General features: G+C 43.4%; 1 protein-coding gene across 1 annotated transcript; it reads left to right on the forward strand.

Moving 5' to 3' along the window:
* The first annotated feature begins 3,553 nt into the window (after positions 1-3,553).
* On the forward strand, positions 3,554-4,498 carry LOC138526152 (olfactory receptor 8U9-like). The gene has a single exon (XM_069636595.1). It carries the CDS (start codon positions 3,554-3,556, stop codon positions 4,496-4,498), a length of 945 nt encoding a protein of 314 aa, XP_069492696.1.
* Positions 4,499-21,061: the final 16,563 nt, after the last annotated feature.

The raw sequence follows: 21,061 nt of genomic DNA on the forward strand, positions 1-21,061 counted from the left end.
TGTGATTATTGCGACGCAGTTTACTGCGCCGGATGAAAATGCCGACTTTTATTTCTTTTTTAGACCCCCTTTTCACAGACTATATATGCGAGGGCATACCCCCGCAAACGTCCTTACTCCCACCAACATTAATTATTTAATTTACCCCCTCCCCCATATATATATATTCTGAGAAATGGGTTTAAAAAAAAAAGAAGTTGGCATATTCACCCGGCGCTGTAAACCCGGCGTATTGATTGTATGATTCCCTGTGCGTTCTTCCCCTAGAATATTTCGTTTGAACTCTTTATTTCTTTGTTCTTATTTATTTCTTCAATCGATATGGGTTTATTAAGGGCTTCTTTTTGTTCTTCATTTAACCAATACAGGCCAACCCTCTCTAACCGTTTTGCTATTTGTTGTTAATTATCCAAAATGCGAGCCGTGTAGAGGCTCGAATAGAATGTAGCTAGAGTCTTCCCAATATTGAAATCATCACAGTAAGAGTTACCCTCCTCAAAAGACAGCTTCGAAATGAGAGGTTTGCTGTAATGGAGAGGGAATGGATAGGCTGTAAGGGAGTCATGTTAACATGGGTAGTAGTACTGGGAAAATGCACACAGAGTGCCTCAAAGAATGGAATGGAAGCATGCTGCATGGCTTTGAAAGAAGGAGGTAAAATGGGGAAATGACAGCCCAAATCTACGATGTGAAAAATTGACTATTCAAGGTAGACAGTTAAAGGATATTTATGAAATCATTGGGTGCAAAGAGGCCTAATCTTCAATTGAGAATAAAAAGGAGAAGAACTATACAATTCTCAGAACTTGCCTCAATGCCTAAAAGCAAAGGAAGGCGCATGGATCATCAACACCTCTTAGTGTATGCCACCACATTGTAGAACCCACCCTCAATTGCTTGAGATGAGTAGAAGATCCTTTTCAATTCAGAAGAGTTCTAAAACCTTCTTTTATCTTTTATAATGCTGCTGGAACACTTTGCTGCAACTTAAACACTGGCCAGTAGCCTAGCATGCAAGTACACTTTAGAAAAACAAATAGCATAGCGCAACATAACCTCAAAATAGCGACATCTGGAGTGGATCCTGATTTTACAAATGGCGTGGCTGTCCTTAGCTAAGTCGAATAGAGGAGAAGCAATTCCCTTTCAGTGAGAGAGGCCTAGTCAGGAATGGCTTGCTGATTAAAGAATGACATACCTCATGGCAGCAGGGATTAAACCAGAAGGGTGGTGCACCTCTCATTTTTTATTTTGGTGAATGATTGTGGGTCTACAGGTTGAGGTATAAAATATTGGCCAGTTACCTGCTCATACCATATCAATCAAATAGCCATTTTAAACGCTGTTCTATGACAGGGTTAAATTGTATTTGTTGTCATCGAATCTCTCCTCAAAGGCAACATTGGTCCGGAGAACTATCCACATGATGTTGTGTCATGCCATTCAACAGGACGTTCCAAAAATGTTAAAAACTCTGATGGGCTTCATCCCAGAGGCTCCCTGTTTACCCCCGGCTGCGTTGATGGGTTCGAGGCTGTCCGGGATGTCTACTTTATTGAATGGCCAGACCTTTCCAAATCCCTACTACATCCCTGCGTAGGAGACCCTCCCATTGTCTCCAATATATGGGCCTCTCCATTCCTGATCCTATACTAGCTGAACTCCTGAATACTGCGTCCTTCAGAGTGAAGGTCTCCAGACTATATGCTTTACTTCAGTCCAAGTTGCCCCCTACCTTTGATAAACTCAGACACACCTGGGGTGAGGATCTGGGAGTCGAAATAACTGATCAGTGCTGGGGCCGCATGTGCCCTCGTATTCGTGATATATCGTTCAACATCCGCTTTAAATTGATACAATTTAAAGTACTAAATAGTTTCCACTATACCTTGATCAGACTACACTATATATCGAAGGATCACCCCCCCCCAAGTGCCCCAGATGTGGCTCGGATGATGCAAACTGCATACATATGTTATGGTCTTGCCCTCGGCTCGCTTAGTTCTGGGAGGAGGTTTGCTCCACAATATCTGACATCCTGGATTGCACAATCACTCCGTCCCCACTGACATGTCTTTTTCACGAACTCCCTTGACTTGGTCACAACACCAAGAAACTAGCAGGACTGGGTATGCTTTTGGCAGTTCGTTGAATTCTGTTATGCTGGCTCCGCACTGGGGTACCTACACATGCTCAGTGGTTTTGGGCTGTGACTTGGGCTTCGGATACAGAGGAGGCTTGGTCGGCCCAGCAACCACTAATGTCACGTCCCAGAAATATCTGGGCTTCAGTCCGTTCCTATGTTTCCTCTATATCAGCTGGCACTGATACTGACTCGATGACCCCTCCTCGCTAATCCCAATGACTGCTTAAGGGATGTGCCTTGATTGTTACTTTATTATGAGAACTCTGCATGTTGTACTTCTTGCTGGTCTTCGACTGTTCTCTATGTGTCACACTTACACTGTGTATGATGATTGTATATCAGTCTACTATTCGTAAGCCACTCGCTCTCTTGTTGTATTGTCAAGCATAATAAACAAACTATAAAAAAAAAAAACTGATGGAGTGAAGAGTGCAAGGAAAAATGTGTTTCTTGAGTGGCAGAAGTAAAATCCAAATGCGGTAGCCAGGAATAATTTAACCCCATCATATCTTTGGCATGGAAGGGAACTAGCCATTAATGATTGTCTATCCCTGCTCACTGACAAAATCAGAGTCAAAGTGCAATGTTGACCTTAAATTGGTGAATTTACATGTTTCCTCAATCCCCAACTCTTCTATGTCCATGCCCGTCAATCAATATGCACTGAATCCCACCCATCAACTCCTTCACCGAAACCAATTTACTGACTTGGTACCATCCCCCCACTGTTCTTTTTTCTTTCCTGCCTAAATGGTTGGCTATGCCCCATATCTCCCTTCCACTTCTGCCACCCCCTCCATCTACCCCCAATGTCTTGCTTTTCTCACCCCTTTTCCTTTACCATCTATTGAGGGCTGTGATATACTGTCCTCTGCCCCCTCAAAGTGTCCACACCACCCGCCACTTATCACTTCTTACTCCATTGGCACCTCTTACCTTAGATCTATGTGTTTCCACCTTACCTATGCCACCAACGTTAGTGGTTCTGCCACTCCTTGTCGTCATCGTTCTTCGGCTCCTGCTCTATCTATTGTGACTCACGCATCTCACTCTCATCACACAGCTCAAGCTACTAGGAAGCTTTCCCTCGTGGCTGCTCTTTGGTCCCTATTACTCCTATTACTGCTGCCACCCCTTCAATGAAATATAAAAGGATACCACAGCAGTTTGTTAGATGGATTGTTACAGAACTGTGTGTGTTGGTGAATCCAGTGGGTCGGGACGCTGTTCAGTAAACATGTTTTTGGGAAATGTGGGTATCAGTGGACTGAAGTACATTCTTCTAAACAGGACAATTAGGATGACATAATAAGCTTATAAAAAATATAAAAAAGCTTATCCTCAGATTCATAAAGATGCACAATATTCATGCATTGTTTCCCCTACAGATAATTCTGATGAAACAGAATGGTGCCTAACAATCAAACTGGAGGGGCATATTTGCTGCTCATGGTGTTCTCTGACTTCCCCTGGATGAAGATTGCACTGCCTGTGATTTTTCTGACCATGTACCTTGTGACCATTGTGGGGAACTTACTCCTGATCCTTCTCCGTAGAATTGATCCTCGTCTCCACACTCCAATGTACTTCTTCCTCAGTCACTTGTCCTTCATAGACATCTGCTTCACCACAACCATTGTGCCAAAAATGGTGTCTAATTACTTGACCGGGGACAAATCCATCTCGTTCCTGGCCTGTGCTGCACAGATGTTCTTCTCATTGGCATTGGGAGCCAGTGAATGCATTCTCCTTGCTATCATGGCTTATGATCGCCACGTGGCTATCTGTCAGCCACTGCGTTACCATGTCATAATGAGCACAAAGACCTGCATCGTGCTAGCTGCTAGCTGCTGGACCTGCAGCACTGTGAATTCCATGTTCCACACAGTGTTTACGTTCTTGTGGTCATTTTGTAAGTCTAAAGAAATTAAACATTTTGTCTGTGAAATCCAGCCCCTGCTCAGATTGTCCTGTGCAGATACGCACATCCATGAAATATTGGTATTTGCCACAGTCGTCATTAATGTCCTTTGCTCTTTCCTCCTCACCCTATTCTCCTACGTTCACATCATCTCCACCATACTAAAGATCAACTCCTCTGAGGGGAAATCTAAGGTGTTCTCCACCTGCTCTTCCCACCTCTTTGTGGTCATCATATTCTATGGGACTATTGTATCCATCTACCTGCGGCCGATCTCCAGCTACACCCCAGAGAGGGACCGAGTAATCACTCTCCTGTACACAGTTGTGATCCCGATGTGTAATCCTATGATATATAGTATGAGGAACAAAGAAGTGAAGGGGGCCATGAAGAAAGCCATGGAGAAAACATGTCACACTCTCAGAATGTAAACATTCCCTATACAAGTCCGGTTCATAGATCCCCAGGCTTGAAGTTAACACATACAAAGATGTCATTCATTTAGGCACTAGCCCAGGTATGATACTGATAAAACAACCATGTTTACATAGTTAATAAAACCTGCTAAATAAAAAAAAATCTTTATACACTTTCTTCCTTGCCCCTATTTTTTCATCCTTTGGAATATCACACTACTTTTATGCTGATGATACTCGGCTTTTTATTTCCTTCTCATCTTTCACAATGGACATCCATCACACTCTTTCTTCCTGCCTCTCTGTTATTAAATCTTGGATGACCTCTCACTTTCTTACTTTAAATGCTGGAAAGACTGAAGTCTTATTCTTTCCTGCCAACACTCTCTCTTCTCTGTCTCTTCCTTCTTCTATCTCCTTTCCACCCTCTAGGCTTTCCATTTCACTCACAGCCCATAATCTTGGTTTTTACTTCGTCTCTAATCTTTCCTTCGCTCATTACATCTCCCTCACATTGCGCGCCTGTCGATTTCATCTTTACAACATATGCAAAATTCGCCCATTTCTCACCTTTCATGCTACAAATCTTCTTGTTTCCGCGCTAGTCTTCGCTTGACTCTTTTAATATTCTGTCCTATTTTCTGGTCTTCCCTGCTCATGTCTTGCTCCTCCTAAATCAATCTATGATTCTTCTATTCGCTCACTTTTTCTCCTCTCTTATCGGGATGCAATCTTTTCTTCTCTTGCCTCACTTGGATGACTGTCCTTCTACTCTCAGCTCAAATATAATTTTCTTTGTCTAGTTTTCAAATCTCTCTATGGTCTTGCCCCTAACTATCTCGCATCTCTCCTCTCATTCTATTCTCCTTCTCGTCCTCTTTGCTCTGCTGGTCTTTTTAGACTTAATGGTCCCCGTCTCCCTTGTGCTCAATCTCGCTTTCGCTCCTTCCAGCTTCTCGGTTCTCTCCACTGGACCCTCCATCCTCTGTCTCTTCGTTCTATTACTTCCTACTCTCTGTTCCGTTCATCTTTAAAAACCCATCTGCTTCACGCATCTGATTGATTGATACTGGGTGACCCTGAACACTGTTTTACATTGCCGATTTTAATGTACCGTTGACTGTTCTATGTAAAGCGCTTTGGTTAAAGGCGCTATATAAAGTATAATAAAAAAACAAATACAAATACAGAAAGCTATGCATATGAAAATTATTCTGTACTAAGCAGTTTGAAAGGTGTACAGGCAAGACTTTACACACTCAATTGGCAACTTTGAAAAATATAGTATATACAAGGGACTGAAGATCGTTTTTCCAAAAGTAAATGTCCAGACTTAAGTGCATTTGGAGTCATAGAATACTACTGGAAAAGGCAAGCCATCCTTAAAACTCAGAAACTGTGGGCACTGCAGCAGCAAAGCTTGGCGCATGTTGGTGAAGGCACTAACATTGCTCTAGCTAACTAGACCTGCTCGATTGCAGGACACTGGAAATTCTACGCCCTATGGGACGAATGTCTGCAAACATTTGGCTGGGTTAAATCACACAAGTCCCCAGAATTAGCATAGGGAACAGTCTTCTGAGTCTGCGATGCTCCACCCTTTTAAATGCCTTTTTTTGGGAAGCAACATTGCCTCTTGAATGCCGCCGTCTCGATTGATGTCCCTGACCAGGTGGCCTTATAACTCTTCCTCACACAAATGTTGTTATTGTGGACTACGTTTTGCATTCAGCATATAGGATTATCAGATTTTCACATTAAGAGCGTACTCAGTACTTCTCAGATAGGGATGGAATATGCAGTTGGATGCTTTCTCTCCTTTGCACATAAGTGCAACTAAGTTGAGCGGAAGAAACACAATGAATTTTGAAGAATATCAAGGAGAGACAGTTTATTACATTGCAATGTAATGAGTCGGAAACAAACATTTATTTTATTTTCTTGTTTAAAGCGCTGACCTAGTTAGAGGGCAGCGAAGCAGCGTACAGAGTGAGGGTAGCCAGCATTTGGACAGCATGTTCCCTTCTGACCTTCCAGCATCAAACTGATCCCACTTCTAAGACGCTAATATTTGTAAAAAAAAAACCCAATAAGATGATGAGAAAGAAACCTTATTGCTAATACTGATGTCAGACGGCCTTGGCTGGCCCTGGGTCGATGCCTTGTCCTACTTCAGGACGTGGTCCCACTAAGTCCTTCTTCCATTTCTCCACTGTTCCCTGGGGGCTCCCTGATGCACCCACTATGGTGATCAAGTGACTCAGTGCCTCCCTGACGCGCCCAGCCCTCCCACCTTCCTCACATGATATTACAATTTATTCATTTTAATTCCTTACAAAAGTCTCCCTTTGTTCATCAAGGCTTACATGTGCAAAGTCAGAAATCAACTATGGCTGCTGCCTAATGCTGCGCTGGCCTCATAATAACACACCATCAGTTGTAACAACTGAGGCTCTTATAAAAGTAAAGATAACCCTAACAGAAGTAATTTCATAGTGTTATTCATTCGTGCAAATGCATTTCTATGTTAAATGTCCATACTGTAAGTAAAAGGTTACCAACCCTAAGAATAATGGAAATATAAACTAATGGAGACTTGAAACACACAGTCAACAAAGGAATAGCAAATTGATAGAATGATGCTACATCACCACAGTGGCTGCTTCATTGCAAATACATTGAGTTGGTCTCTAGGATGAGCCTTTGAGCTCCGAACATGATGTGATCTTCCTACTAGAATTGAACAGATGTTTTCCATGCAACAGTGACTGAAACATAGGGCCTCATTCCGAGTACGGCGCTAACCAATGGCGCTATTAACGCCTTGGTTGACGCCGTACCCGGACCGGCAGCGCCTTGGTGGTTGGCGGAATTACCGCCCCATTCCAAGGTTGGCGGGGCGGTAATTCCCCAATCCCCATTTACCCTTCCCCATTCCCATTCTTGCCCCATAGGGCATAATGGGAGTGGGGAAGGCGTCAATTACGCCACCGTAAATTACGGTGGCGTAATTAACATCAAGGTCCCTTAGCGCCATGGTATTTAACGCCTGCTAAAAGCAGGTGTTAAAAGCACCATGGCGCTAAGGGAACTCGGAGTATGGCGGTAAGGGATTACCGCCACCGCTCTCGTTAGCGGTGGCCGCTATCCCTTACCGCCATACTCGGAATGAGGCCCATAGACTCTAGAGATTTTGAATGGATGCTTGCAATCATTTTCTTCTATTGGTTCCATGTGTTCATTTGAATGGGGCCGGAGGATGGCTCTTTACTTAATTCATGCAGCGCAGAATTTTGTTGAAAGTGGCTGGCCACATCAGATGAATTTAGTCACAAATATAGACTGTAGAATACAGTTGAATTAATTAAATGTTGACCATATTGTTAATGAGAGTGTGATGTTTATAAATCAAATTCGTAATGTGCATACCATTGTTTTATTTGATTGTTACTATTAGTGTTTTTCCAGTGCATACTGTTTGAGCTGTGGAACGAATGTATGTTGAATGAGATATACTGCCTTTCATTGGATTAATTGAAAATATGCTGAGATGGAATAATGCATAAGTCACATATATCTTCAAAAGATGGCAAAAAGCAAAGTGAGGGGAGCGAAACAGTAATGCACGTTTTACCCCAAAGGATGACACACAACAAATGTAATGCTGTGAATATCTTACCTAATAGCTTAATAACAGCCATAAATCCAAACAGCAGAACCAGTTCTACTCAGGAAGATTCTAGAGTTAGTGTGTGCACCATCCAGCACACTCCAGGCAACCTGGCACCTCATTCTATTCAAAGCACTGAACTCTGTTAGATCTTGGGCTCTTCCCTATGGATAACATAATATGCCAGGTTTCTCTGCAAAACCCCATAGAAAGCAGATTGGCACTCAGGAAGCGGGTGCATCCGACCTGCATGCAACACCACAGGTTTCGCATCCGCCTCTCCCACTGACCCACTCATAAATCCCACTCCCTTTTTTCTTACAGAGCCAAACGCAGTGAGGCCACCAATAGTGGTAGCTGGCCGCTATAGAAGACAACATACATTATGTTATTCCAACATTCCACATACAGACTGAATACTTGCTTGCCAAAGATTCCTGAAAAAAGCGATCAACAAAACAGGCACTCAATCAGAGTGATCACGGTTCTCAGATGATTTGTACTCACACACAATAACCTATGTTTGATTCCACGACACTTTGTAAATAAACACTGGAAGGGCAGTGGACACAAAAATGGAGCTGCAGTTTGTGAACCTCTTTATGGTAGAGCTCCAACAAAAACCATCCCAGAAGCCAGTAACACACCTCCAAGAAATGATTGGCATTTATACATAAAATCGCAATTTATCCAGTTGTTATACCTTTTATTGGACTGTCCGCATAAGATTTTCCATAAGTTCAACAAGTATCAAAACTAAAACTTTTGGGATTCTTTAAGAACTGGATTAACACGGCCACACAAATTTTTTTATGTGCTCTAAAAGAAAGAAGAAATTGAAGAAGAAACACCATTAACACCATACTCACATGTATTTTGGATAAACAGTATGTCACTGTTTGCCTGGTCTAAAATCTCAATCTTAAAATGTATCACTTTTGAAAAAATATATTTTTGTGTATAAATCTTGGATATGACTGTTTAGGCTGGGTAGCGATTAAAGTAAAAACAAAATGCAGTACTGTTTTCTAATTCCTGATTCACATAGGGAACTTCCCTCCAGCAAAGCAAGAGGCATGCTTTAGAGAATTCAGTGCATTACCAGAAAACCTAATGGCCTAAAAGGACAACAATACGTGATACGGTGTTATATGATATTATGAACATTCTCATGCCATTCAGCTGTGTCCTGGGGCTTTTCTGTGGCCACACTACCAACAGAGATGGGCTATGACCAGTGCTTATCAAACATCTCCCTCACCAGTTGAACTGAATCACGTGGATTCAGTGGACATGCGAGTTCTCAAGCGATTCTATGGCTGCCCAGATTGATTTTCAAACTTGTGTGCCTGTTAACACAGGTGCGGGGTGATGTCCAGCTGTCCAGTCAGAACAATCAACCTTCTCAGAGGTATTTGGTGGGCAAATCAGTCCTCTCGAAGTGGCCCTGTGATGGGCCCAGCTCACTTCCTGGTGCTCTGTGGGTTGCACCTTCTAGTTAGAGGAGGGAACAGGGCCGGTCCACAAAAGGAGAGTGTGAGTCTTTGTGCGTAAGCCATTCACACCATTTTTTGCCAATGCATTTTCTGTTTGTGACATTTTATTTTTTACTGTACACATTTTGTGAAGTCCCTCCGAGAAACCCTTTGCGAGACTTTTTGCAATTGTTTTTAATCCCTTTAACTGTCCTTTGCTCCTCCCATCCAAAAAAATAAAAATAAACCCTTCTTACAAACTTTGTTAAATCTTTCAAACCATTTCCTTCCTCCTTCCACCAAAAAACAAATAAAGGAAAACAGAAACCTTTTATGAATCCTATTGTGAAACCCTATATGACAAACGTTTTGGCACCCTTTGTGAAATGTATCAACTATATTGGCATTCCTTCTTCCATTGTCAATATAAAAAGTAATAATCAAAATGAAACCTTGCTCTGCTGGATCTCTGAAGAGGCATATCTTCTGGCCATGTAGAGGAAGTGGTTTATGTTGGGGCTGATATGGTCGGAGAGTATAAACAGCCCATTGAGTTTCAGGCTGAAATCCCATTTGAGGATGGAGATGTGATAGCCTTTGGGGCTGATGAAGGTGGGCAACTGCCGAGCAATGGCTACAGAGTAATCCTGAAGTGATTGGAAGAACTCTCTCAACTGATATGGGAAGAGGTGGCGACTGCAGCTGGGTGACTCCTGAAGGATAGGGTTGCTGTGGGAGTTAGGACGAGGTAGCAGTGTCAATTCAGAAGCTATTGTATCAGGATGATGATGGTTCGGACCAGCTGGAGAAGGAAAACAATGTGGCAGATGTGGGACAAGTTAAGGAGGAGGTTGAGTGGCTGAAAGTTGACCATGAAGAGGAAGAGATGGGAGAGTAGGTGCAATAGGAGTTGAGGGAGGGGCAGTAGGAGGATTGGCAGCAGGAGTATGAACACAATGCAGATGCAGGGAACGACGAGACGAAACAGACATGAATGTAGAGTGGTTTATAGTGATAATGTCTAAAAACAATGTTGAAAGTCAAAATGTCGAAAACATGATGTGAAAAAAAAATCTAATGTCTTTTTTTCTTTGTTTTTTGTTTGAAATGGGGGGGTTCCCCCCATACCCCTCTTTTTTTACTTTTTTTCTGTTTTAACCTTTTTTTTACTTGCGGAACCCAAAAAAAACATGTAAATAAAAAAAGAAAGCATTCTAAAAAAAAAAATGTCGACATTTTTTCGACATTTTTGTAATTCGACATTATGTTTTCCACATTATAACTGCACACCATGTAGAGCCTGATGAAGAAGGGCAGGAGGAGGAGAACTTTTAGTGAGTGGAGGAGGAGAAGGCTAACTGGGCTGATTTTGGTGTCCAAGCCATGTGGAGAAAGCATGGCGGGCCAAAGGTTAGTAAACGGACAGGCAACTCCTCCATCGATGTCTAAAATGAAGTTCTCCTGGGTGAGACACTACTTCCACCTGCGTGTATGCTTGTTGAAAAAATTATTCAGGCAGGGGAGTGTACTGTTGTGTGTATGCTTTGGATAAAGTTTGTGAATGGGGAAAAAAGTTAACATTTCACATTGGGAACAACTGCAATGTGGCATTTAACTATAGTTCCTGATTTGGTTGGTACTGGCCCGAGTGTGCACATTTTAAACTTACCCCAGGCCAGGAACGGGCTACACTGGAACCACCCCACTTGCCCAGAACAGCTGGTAAGGTGAGGCGCAGAGCATGCTGCAATTAAAAATGATGTTATTACAGGAGATGGGCCACAAATCTGAGTTTCCGGTCTTAAATAAAGCACAGTACACAGAAGGGGGAGTGTTTGCCCTTTACAGGCTTTTATTTAAACAAATAGCACAAACATATTAACAGCGAGGCGTTCTGTAATTCAGTGCTGGCCACTCCCAATTCCCATTCAGTGTTTGTTATTACATTTTTTAGAGTATAAAGTGTCCTTCATAACAAACCCCACTCTAGGTGAACTTTGAGCAAGCTCCTATTCTCACATTTCTCTGGGCTTCATCCCTTCATTCAAAATCTCCCCGTTTTCCCAGTCAGTCCACCTTTTGTTGCAAACACTTATATAACATTTGAAGCTGAAGACGGCCCCTAATTCCCAGTTGTCAGTCACTTTATTCATATAGAAACACTCCAAGGTACAGTACATTTTTAGGTTGTTCCTTCACCACTTTCCTTTGAGAAGCTCCTTCAAGCTCCAGCTTTGCACCCCCTCTAACCTCCCGCCCCGCTCGGCCTTGAATGGCTGCCACAGGGTTAAACCTCTTCAAAGCAAGCCTATATAAAGAGTGCCCCTCCTTTATGATGGTTATGAGCTTATTATTGGATAATTTACTTTTTTAGGGCTGGTAAAAACCCATAATTTCCTCTGTGGTTGTGCTTTACTTTGATGAGGGTTGTAAAAGATAGTAATTTCCTCTGTGGCAGAGCTTTACTTTAATCCAGGGCTTCTGGAGCCCCATGTTAATTTCCTCTGTGATGGTGCCCGGAACGAAAAAATGTCCTTGTTGGACTCTGATCCAGGTACCTCCCACCTGGGAGGAGCCAATGACAAGCCGCCGCACTTCGCGACGAGCCCTGGCCCTGGAGGACACAGCAACCAGAGCTCCAGGTAATTTATTCACGCTATGTGTGCGGCACCCTCCATATCTGGCCCTAGGGAGGGCAGATGACTCGTAGGCCCCTCGGTCGCTCGCACAGACCCATGCATGCCGCACAGCCACCGAGATACTCGATCTTCACTGCATGCTCCGTCTGGCACCTGGGTGGGCGGACTTCCCTCTGACTGCCACGCGCTCTTCACCCATGCCGGTGTGCGGCATGCAGCCTGGGACTTTCACTATCCTTTGTTCGGTCCGCACCGTAGCCTTACAGGCCGCGCCCCGGTTTCCGACACCAGGCTGAGGCATCATTCTTCACTGGGCTGCACACATCATGCTGCCCGGGCTTTCCTATGTTCCTGACATGTCTGGACTGGCCCCTGGGTTGGCTGTTGCCTCCTATGCCACGCCACTAGTTTCAGGGTCGCCCCACCCAACGGGTGTTGGGCTGGGGTGTTGTATACACCTGGACTGCATCTCACAAACCCCCCAGGGCTTCAAATCCACACCTGGTTGAAGCTGGAATACGCAGCCTGGCAAGCCACCTCCTTGATGCCCTTTGGGGTCACTTGAGGCCTCTGCCCCCTAGGAACGGCAATCTTCTTTCTTCTCTTCTGCCTTCTTTCGTTCTCTCTTTGTCTGTCTCCTCCTATTTGCTCCTTGTTGCAAGTGACACTTTTAACTGTCTTTCTCTTCTTTTTCATTCTCTTTTAGAATCCTCCAGCAGGTAAGTCCATTGCTGTTGGCACGGGAGACCCGCCATTGTACAATGTCCCAGTGCTCAATGGGTCTCCTATGGTGGAGAACTTGTTACATTCAGGTAAGTACATACACATGCAAATAAAGAGTTTTAAACCCCAGTGTCTGTTTCTCATGTCTTTCTTTTAGCTCCTTATGTACCTTACCCCCTAAAAGCACATGCCTATAAAACCCTACCTGAAAGGGGCCATTTGGGCTGTGGGTTACATAACAGCTATGTGGCCTCTAGTGCCCTCCTTCCACTGTACCCTCAACAAGAAGTGTGGATACAATATCTTCCAGCACGTCTGGTTGCTCCCCATCTCGACACAGAACAGTGGCACTGGCCTGTGTTGGTTCCAAGGCTCCTGTTGTGGAAAAGGTGACTGTCCCTCTATACAAGAGCAACCGGAATTATCACCTGCACTCAAACAGGTGTACATTACTTGGGATCTCATACCGCCGATGTTGCAGGCAGATCTGTGAGGTGTAGCTAAATGCAGGGCTGCTGTTGAAAAATGTATCATATAGGTGTAGGAAGGTAAGTGCCATACCTGAGATATTTATAAAGATATCCTATGCTCATCTCCTATCCTGATGTACTGGAGCGACTTAATGGAGTGGGCGTTAGTGACTGAGCAGACAGACATATCAGGTTCATTACATATATATAGTCATTGCCTTCTTTATGCATTCGAGAAATTCTTTTACTGTAGGTATCATTATTTGCACAATCGGGATTTCCTCACAAATGACTTTACATGTTGATGTGGACTCCCCCTGCTCCCACAAAACAGTGTTTATTTTTCCATTATAGCCACACTCCTCACATTCTGACGTGAGAGCACGTTTTGACATTCCCACAATTCTGGGATTGAGAAGAATTTAGATGCCCTCAAAATAGCAACATCTGAGGCTGACTGGAGGTGATCTGGGCCTGCATATGCATGAGTGAAGCAGTTCAGGGAAGTTTATTGGTACAGTTCCAGCTAACATTTAAGGCAACATAGAGGAATATCCATCGGCACACCCACACCCTCGCAGCTCTCACTCCAACTGTGAATCATAGAACATACACACTTCTCCCACAGCTTCCATGCAACAGCAAATGTGCAGACAGATAGGTGGACTACTCAACTCTCCATTCATAAATAATCAAATGACCAGAATAATGCACGGAGGAGACAGTAACCCAGAACCAAAACACCAAGAAGCAACTGTTAATCTTTGCGACAATCTGTAACAAAACGCCCACCAATAACAATAAAGACCAGAATCACCGTACCGGCCCTGTAAGGTGCAGCCATGCATGCAAATGTAACAACCTCATCCAGAGAACTAACAGCAGCCATCTTAGCAAGTGCTTTTTGCATTACTAATAAAACCTTAAGCACAGTACAGATCAATAATTAATACAAATCAAAATAATATTTCCTCACATTACAAAAGATACAAAATTATGCTGCCATTTTCCAACATATAGTAAGATCTCAGACATAAGGACATGAAGAAATTCAACAAGAATGATCTCTAAAATTATCACCATGATACAATTCAATAACATTTGAATAAAATACAAAATACAATGCTCAATGTATAGATTCAAATTTAAGTTTCAGATAAAACGTCAAAGCATTATAAACACGTCCTAATTAGAGAAGTCAACTAAAATGAGAGCTTCTTTCCAGAAATTAAGAGCCGCGACTGAAATGACATGGGACTCTGCAGAATAAACAGTACCCCAAAATTGATCAGATTGAATACAATGAACATCAACATGACGAGTGAAATTTACTATAACCCTTATACTAGTTATTTTGTAGAGAGGGACAAGCCGTAAGAATATGTCTAGTGGTTTCAAACCCTTGTCTACCAAGTGCTTTACATTTCATTCATAGATTTCAGAACTGCATTTTACAATCCCTCACTGCTGTGGAATATTTTCTGGCAGATGGGTACCCCACTGGATGATTTGCCAGTCATTCAGAGACCTTATAAGTTTGAAAATGCCTCTTGTAAGGTGGAGTCACTCAGGCAAATGACTAACTCATTCCTTATTTAATATAGAATTCACCGTGGAGGTGTTTAGGCCCCCTATTGTTTATTTTATGTATGATTGACCTTGTCCACTGGATACTGAACCTTGATGAATATGCCCCATAAATTAAACAAAGAAAGATGAGCATATTGTTATAACATATGCAGACGATGCAAATAAAATCTCTAGATCGCCTTTTGGGCTAAGTAAGCAATTACAGATCATCTAATTCTGTGACAAGCGGAGATTAGCAATAAATCTCAATAAAACTGTAGTGTTGCCATTCCATTTGACATGTCACCTGAAATCTCATGAACTCCTTAATGGTGTATTGTTAAATCTGGTATAGTATTTTGATTATCTGGGGGTTAGATTGCGTATACTTGGTGGTTGGCCATCTCATCTTGGTAAAAGTGAGTTTATTGCCAAAGACATATTAGAGAACTGCATGCTTTAAGCAGCCGTCTCAGGAAAGGGGCTCAGATGACAGTTCTTTTTTTGTATTCACATTTTTATTGAAAACTTTATATTAAATAAATATATACGAACGGGCCAGCCAAACTAAATGTGACATGTGTTTATGTCACATTCAGGAACCTGCCCCAGATCTCCTCATGTAAACCACCCTGCTTTTGCCTATGTCAGATGACCTGCTCAAGCAGTGGCATTTTTTTTGGCAGCTCTTCGACCCAAGTTGTCCGTAAAGAAGCCTTGGTACTCTTCAAATCCTGCAACACAATCTTCTTTGCAGAAAGAGGGCTCTGGAGAACCAACATTTTTGCGGGTGTGTCAAATCCTCCATAAGCTCATCCTCCCCCACAAAATCAAACTGATCCAGTTCAGTTCTCAAGACCCTGTTCATTCTCTCTGTAACTTCATACCAGAATGACTTTACTTTACAACATTCCTAGATCATGTGCTCAAAAGAGCCCAACCTATGACCACACCCCCAACAAGCATCCATGTCAATCATACCCCTCGCACTCAACCTGGTTGGCGTCCAGTAAACATTGTTAAGAATCTTTATCTGCTGCACTCTCTCACCCAGATTCAAAGAGGTCAAAGCCACATTTCTGCACTGCTTCTCCCACCTTCCCTCTGTCATGTCTGTGACAATTGCATCTGGCCATGTCCTGAGTAACTGCTCATTCAACTTCCTACTGTTCATCAGAAGCTTGTACATGGTCCTTTCCCTTAAAGTTCAATATTTGCTCCTTGAAAACGTATTTTACGCTCACCACTACATTTCCAATCGCTGCCTTCAATTTCCTTTATTCCCCATAGGTGCAGCCATGAAGGTTCATCATCCTCGAAAGCTTGCTAAAGGGGATCTAGATATTGTTCATGAATACGTTTCCAGTCCATTGCACGCAATTCAGGAACCAGTGCGGCCAGAACATTGGCTTCCCGTTGATCCAGACTCTCTTATTCAGCCAGATGGATGTTCTGTGGGACATTGTGAGTTCCCCACCCAGTCATTCCCGCAAGCTTGTGCTGGGTCCTTCTCAGGAAATCCATCGCAGAAGAGGGCACACTGCCCCTGAAGCTCGCAGTATGTCAAAAGGGCCTCAGGGACCAGCGGTGTATTCATACTTGATTCTGCCTATGCCCAAACACCAGGTGACTCCTTCAGAAACGGTGCTGAAAAAGCCGAAAAAGCCAGATGGTACAATTCAAAGTCAGGGACTCCCACGTCCCCTCATTCACAGGGAAGTTGCAATTTCCAAAGCTTCTGGCACAGCTATTTCTGCTCCAATAAAAAACATTGCAACTGACTTTCTATCCCTGACAAGCTGAACCTCTTCACATGTAGAGGCAGCATACCCAGTACATAGTTGATGCATGATGTCAAAGTCAAAGACAGCATTGAATTTCCCCCACAGGGACAGGTTCAACTTGCCAGATCCATTGTCATGTTCACCATCATCCATCATAGATCCATCTCCCTCGTCAGCCACACTCCAAGGTATCTCATCCTGTCTGGACACCAACTGAAACCAAACCTGATAACATGAGTGCTACTGCATGATGGAGAAACTGCCATAGCCATCTGATTTAGACCAATTGCTTTTGTATCCTGAGTTCGAAGTGAAGGCCTCTATTTGTCTATTTGTTTCATCAGGGCTGTTAAGGAAGAGCTCAGATCTTTTGTCACAAGCAGCATGTCATCGGTGTAGAGCCACACTTTCTGTAATGCTTCCCCATAATGGACTGCCTTTATTTCCACATCCAATCTGATACTTATGGCCAAGGGCTCCATCGCCAACACAAACAACAAAGGAGACAGTGGGCATCCTTGCCTCAGGCACCATATCAGTTTACACCTTTACAAGGACATTCCGTTTGTGTTGACCGCCGCAGTTGGCACAAAACGTGATACTATGTTATATGATATTATGAACATTCTCATGCCATTCAGCTGTGTCCTGGGGCTTTTCTGGGGCCAGTACAGTAACAATATCCATTCTCTTGTAACATGTACAAATCCAAAACACTCCAGCAATGTTAAGAGGAAGCTCCAATCAAACTCATTTTCAACGTCTAGGGAGAGAGTAGCCACAGCCAGCATCTGATTTTGACTTTCTGCAATGTTAGTATTAACTTCCGCTTATTGGAGGACAGACTTCTTCCTTTAACAAATCCTGACTGATTCTCATCCACAAGTTGCGGCAAAGTCTGCTCAATCCGCATTGATAACACCTTTGCAAAGATTTTATTGTCAGTGTTTATTAGCATTATAGGCCTGTAGCTTGACATGGCGGTTGATGGTTTGCCCTTCTTCAGTAGTAGTGATATGGAAGCGTGTCACGTCAACTGAGGACGCGTTCCCCTTTAGGCTTGATGCTTGTAACACTTCCAGTAACAGCTCAGAAATCTTATCTGGCATGATTTTATAGAACTCAGCCAAAAGGCTGTCTGGAACCAGACATTTTCCCCAATTTAGGCAAATTGCCGCTCCTTTAAGGTCATCCACCGTGGCAGCCAAATCCAGACCGACCCTTATCGAATCCGGCAGTCAGTGCACACCACAGCCTTCTAGTCCCCCACGTCTGGCCTCATTTCCGATATATATAACTTGTTTTAAAGTCACAGAACTCTGTATTAATCTCATCAGGCTTTTACGTCACCACCCCAGAGGCACCCGTGATTGTGTTGTTGGCTCTATCACTCTCCTGAATCCTTCGGCGATAAGCCACCAGTCTGTCTCACTCCCCCCCTTTGTAATAACTGCATTTTGCCCTAAATAGGAGCCTGGCCGCCCTTTCAGTCAACAATCTGTTCAATTGATATTTTTTATGCACAAGTGTCCTCTTCTTTTCATCAGTCAGAGTTTCCAAATAACCACATTCCAGATGTTGGATCTCTTCTTTCATTGTCCTCATCGCCTGTTCCTTATTCGTGTTCCTCTTACTTGAGAGCCCTATCTACAGGCCATGCATGTAGTAGTTTAAGGCCTCACACATGGACTCCATGCTCACTTCTTGTGTCTTGTTAGGGGATATAAAAAACTCTGTTTCCATCACCAATTTGGCCAATTTGGCCATGGTTTCGTTATCTTCCAACAGTACAGTGTCAATTTTCCAAATGTTCGTCTTGGGTATTGAAAATGACAATGAGACCTTGATAGAAACAGAAGCATGGTCAGTTACAAGTATAGCATCGATGTCAGCATTTAGGAATTTCTGGGTGCATTGACCAGTTACCAGAAGCATATCTATGCGAGAGTGAACATCATGACATTTTGAATGGAAAGTATAACAATTCTCAGATGGGTGAGTAAGTCTCCACACATCTACAAATCGGTATTCCTCCAGCAATGCGCGCAAAGACCTATGGTTGCCCCCACCCACAATCCTACTAGGACCACTGCTCCTATCCAAGACGGGGTCCACAGTTTCGTTAAAACCACCACCCAGCAATATATTGTTCTGGCCTGTTTCTAGAAGAAATTGGGCGAAGGACCTGAACAAAGAGCCGTTCCCGCTGTTCGGTGCATAAATAACATATCCCCATCACAGAATCCTGAAGCCTAACATTGACATAGACAATTTGACCCTCATCATCCTTGCTCGTAGAGAGAATAGACAGAGGGAGGCCCTTCCGAATCAAAATACAGACTCCCCTCGAATTGGAACAATAAGAGGAAGAGTAAACTGAACCAACCCAACCCCTTCTCTGCGTCCCCACGTTAATGTGCGTGAAGAAGGTCTCTTGTCGTAAGGCCACATCTGCCTTCAATCCATCCATTCAGATGGCAGTTCTTGATGTGTGTTAGGTAAAAACCCCATGTTGTGTGATATTGTCCTCACCTGGTGAGACCCCCAGCACTTTTTGCTGGACTATTAGATTTTTTCTGACTCTCATGAGCGAGTGGGAACCCTTTTCCTCACTCACCCTTATAGGATGTCTCCTGAAAGGTCCAGTACTACTTGACACGCCGGAGCGGGGAGGATGTGCAGCACCAGCGCACACAAAACACTACCAACAGAAATGCCCATGCCCGCAGCCCATTGGCAAACCAGTTCTAGGCCCTATTCTTGTCAAAAAACTATGCGTATGCTTTAACTGCCACAGCCTCTGCCGCAGCTCCTAACAGGCCCATGCCATTTCTCTGGGGTGCCCTCCAATGATTGCCCTTGGCCCACAGGGTCAAACCGACCTCCAGGTGCTCTCCCAGATAAAGTGCTGACACACCCTTTCCGGTGCACACTCGAGGAGGTAGACAGGAGGAACTCTTGACACCTGGAAGGGGCTCCTAAGAGTGTGAGAGTGTGACACAGTGCCAACACGCGCTTTGTGACCAAGGATACTAACATCAAGTAAACAGTTTCTCAGGGACTAGCTAACAGTTCCTGAACAGTAGCCTATAGTAACTATCCTCCAGCTGGCACAAGGAACGTCATTTGGTTGTTGCTAGGGGTCTCAGCTACGACCCCTGGCATCTTCCCTGTTACCCCTAGCATCATTTTGCAAACCCGTGGAGCTTGCGCTTTTAAAAAAAATAGTTTGTTGTTTTCAACACGGGACCCCTCTTATTGAACTCATGTCCAGGAACAGAAAATCGTCAGCCTTCAACATGCTGTATTTCTACTTTATTCTGTGATGTTTAATATGTATCATAAGTATTTTGAATGTTTCATAAAATGAGCAAAGTATAGCGGGGAGTATATTGAACATTGGTTAGCATATTTAAGGAAAAAAGGCCCTTGCATTCTTCAAAATGCTACATAGGTACTTATATATAAATCTCAATAATAGCACAGACCTATGTAATGCTACGGATACTGCATACGTGTGCTGCACTAAATGTTCCTCAGATAAATAAAAAATAACTTTTTTACAGATTTGTAATAAATCCACTGACAATATGTTTATCATTTAAACAAATAAAGCATCAGCTTTTTAATATCATATTTTATAGATCACTTTATGCTGAATTGATTGGGTGGGGGCAGAGACTGAGGGAACTGGGAAAGGGGGCGGTAATATGATACTTTGACTATGGTGACAACATCCCTTGCACCGGTCCTGATGAACCTGGTTAACTCCTACAATTTGATTAATTGTGATGAACGTTGTCATTTCCCGCCATTACTTATATGGTAGATCAACATCCTGGTGAGAAAGGTTCAAGATGTGTCAGGGGTCATTAGGCCATCAGGTTCTGATACAGTGATGATATGGTCAGATGAGAATGTGAACTGCAAGAGAGATAGTATTAATTGAGTATTAAAACAATGAACTACAAAGCTAGCTCTCCTAAATTAGGAATACAAATATGCTAGGGGCAGGCTGGCAAGGCCAGTGAGAGGTGGTGGGGCCGTTGAAGGAGAAGTCGGGCCGCATCTGTCAGGTGCAGCCCAGCTTGCATTTGGTAAGGGGAAGAAAACATTCGCCCCCACCTTTATAAGGTAAGGTGTTGGTGAGGAGCAGGGGATTTACCGTGCCCAGGCTGCAGCTGTCAGGTGCGGCCCAGGCAGGCTTCACGTTATGGTTGGTAGGTGGAGATCTAGGCCCAATGCCCC

The sequence above is a fragment of the Ambystoma mexicanum genome, chromosome 1p (assembly GCF_040938575.1).
Source record: "Ambystoma mexicanum isolate Mex_15411 chromosome 1p, UKY_AmexF1_1, whole genome shotgun sequence".
Taxonomy (NCBI): Eukaryota; Metazoa; Chordata; class Amphibia; order Caudata; family Ambystomatidae; genus Ambystoma; species Ambystoma mexicanum.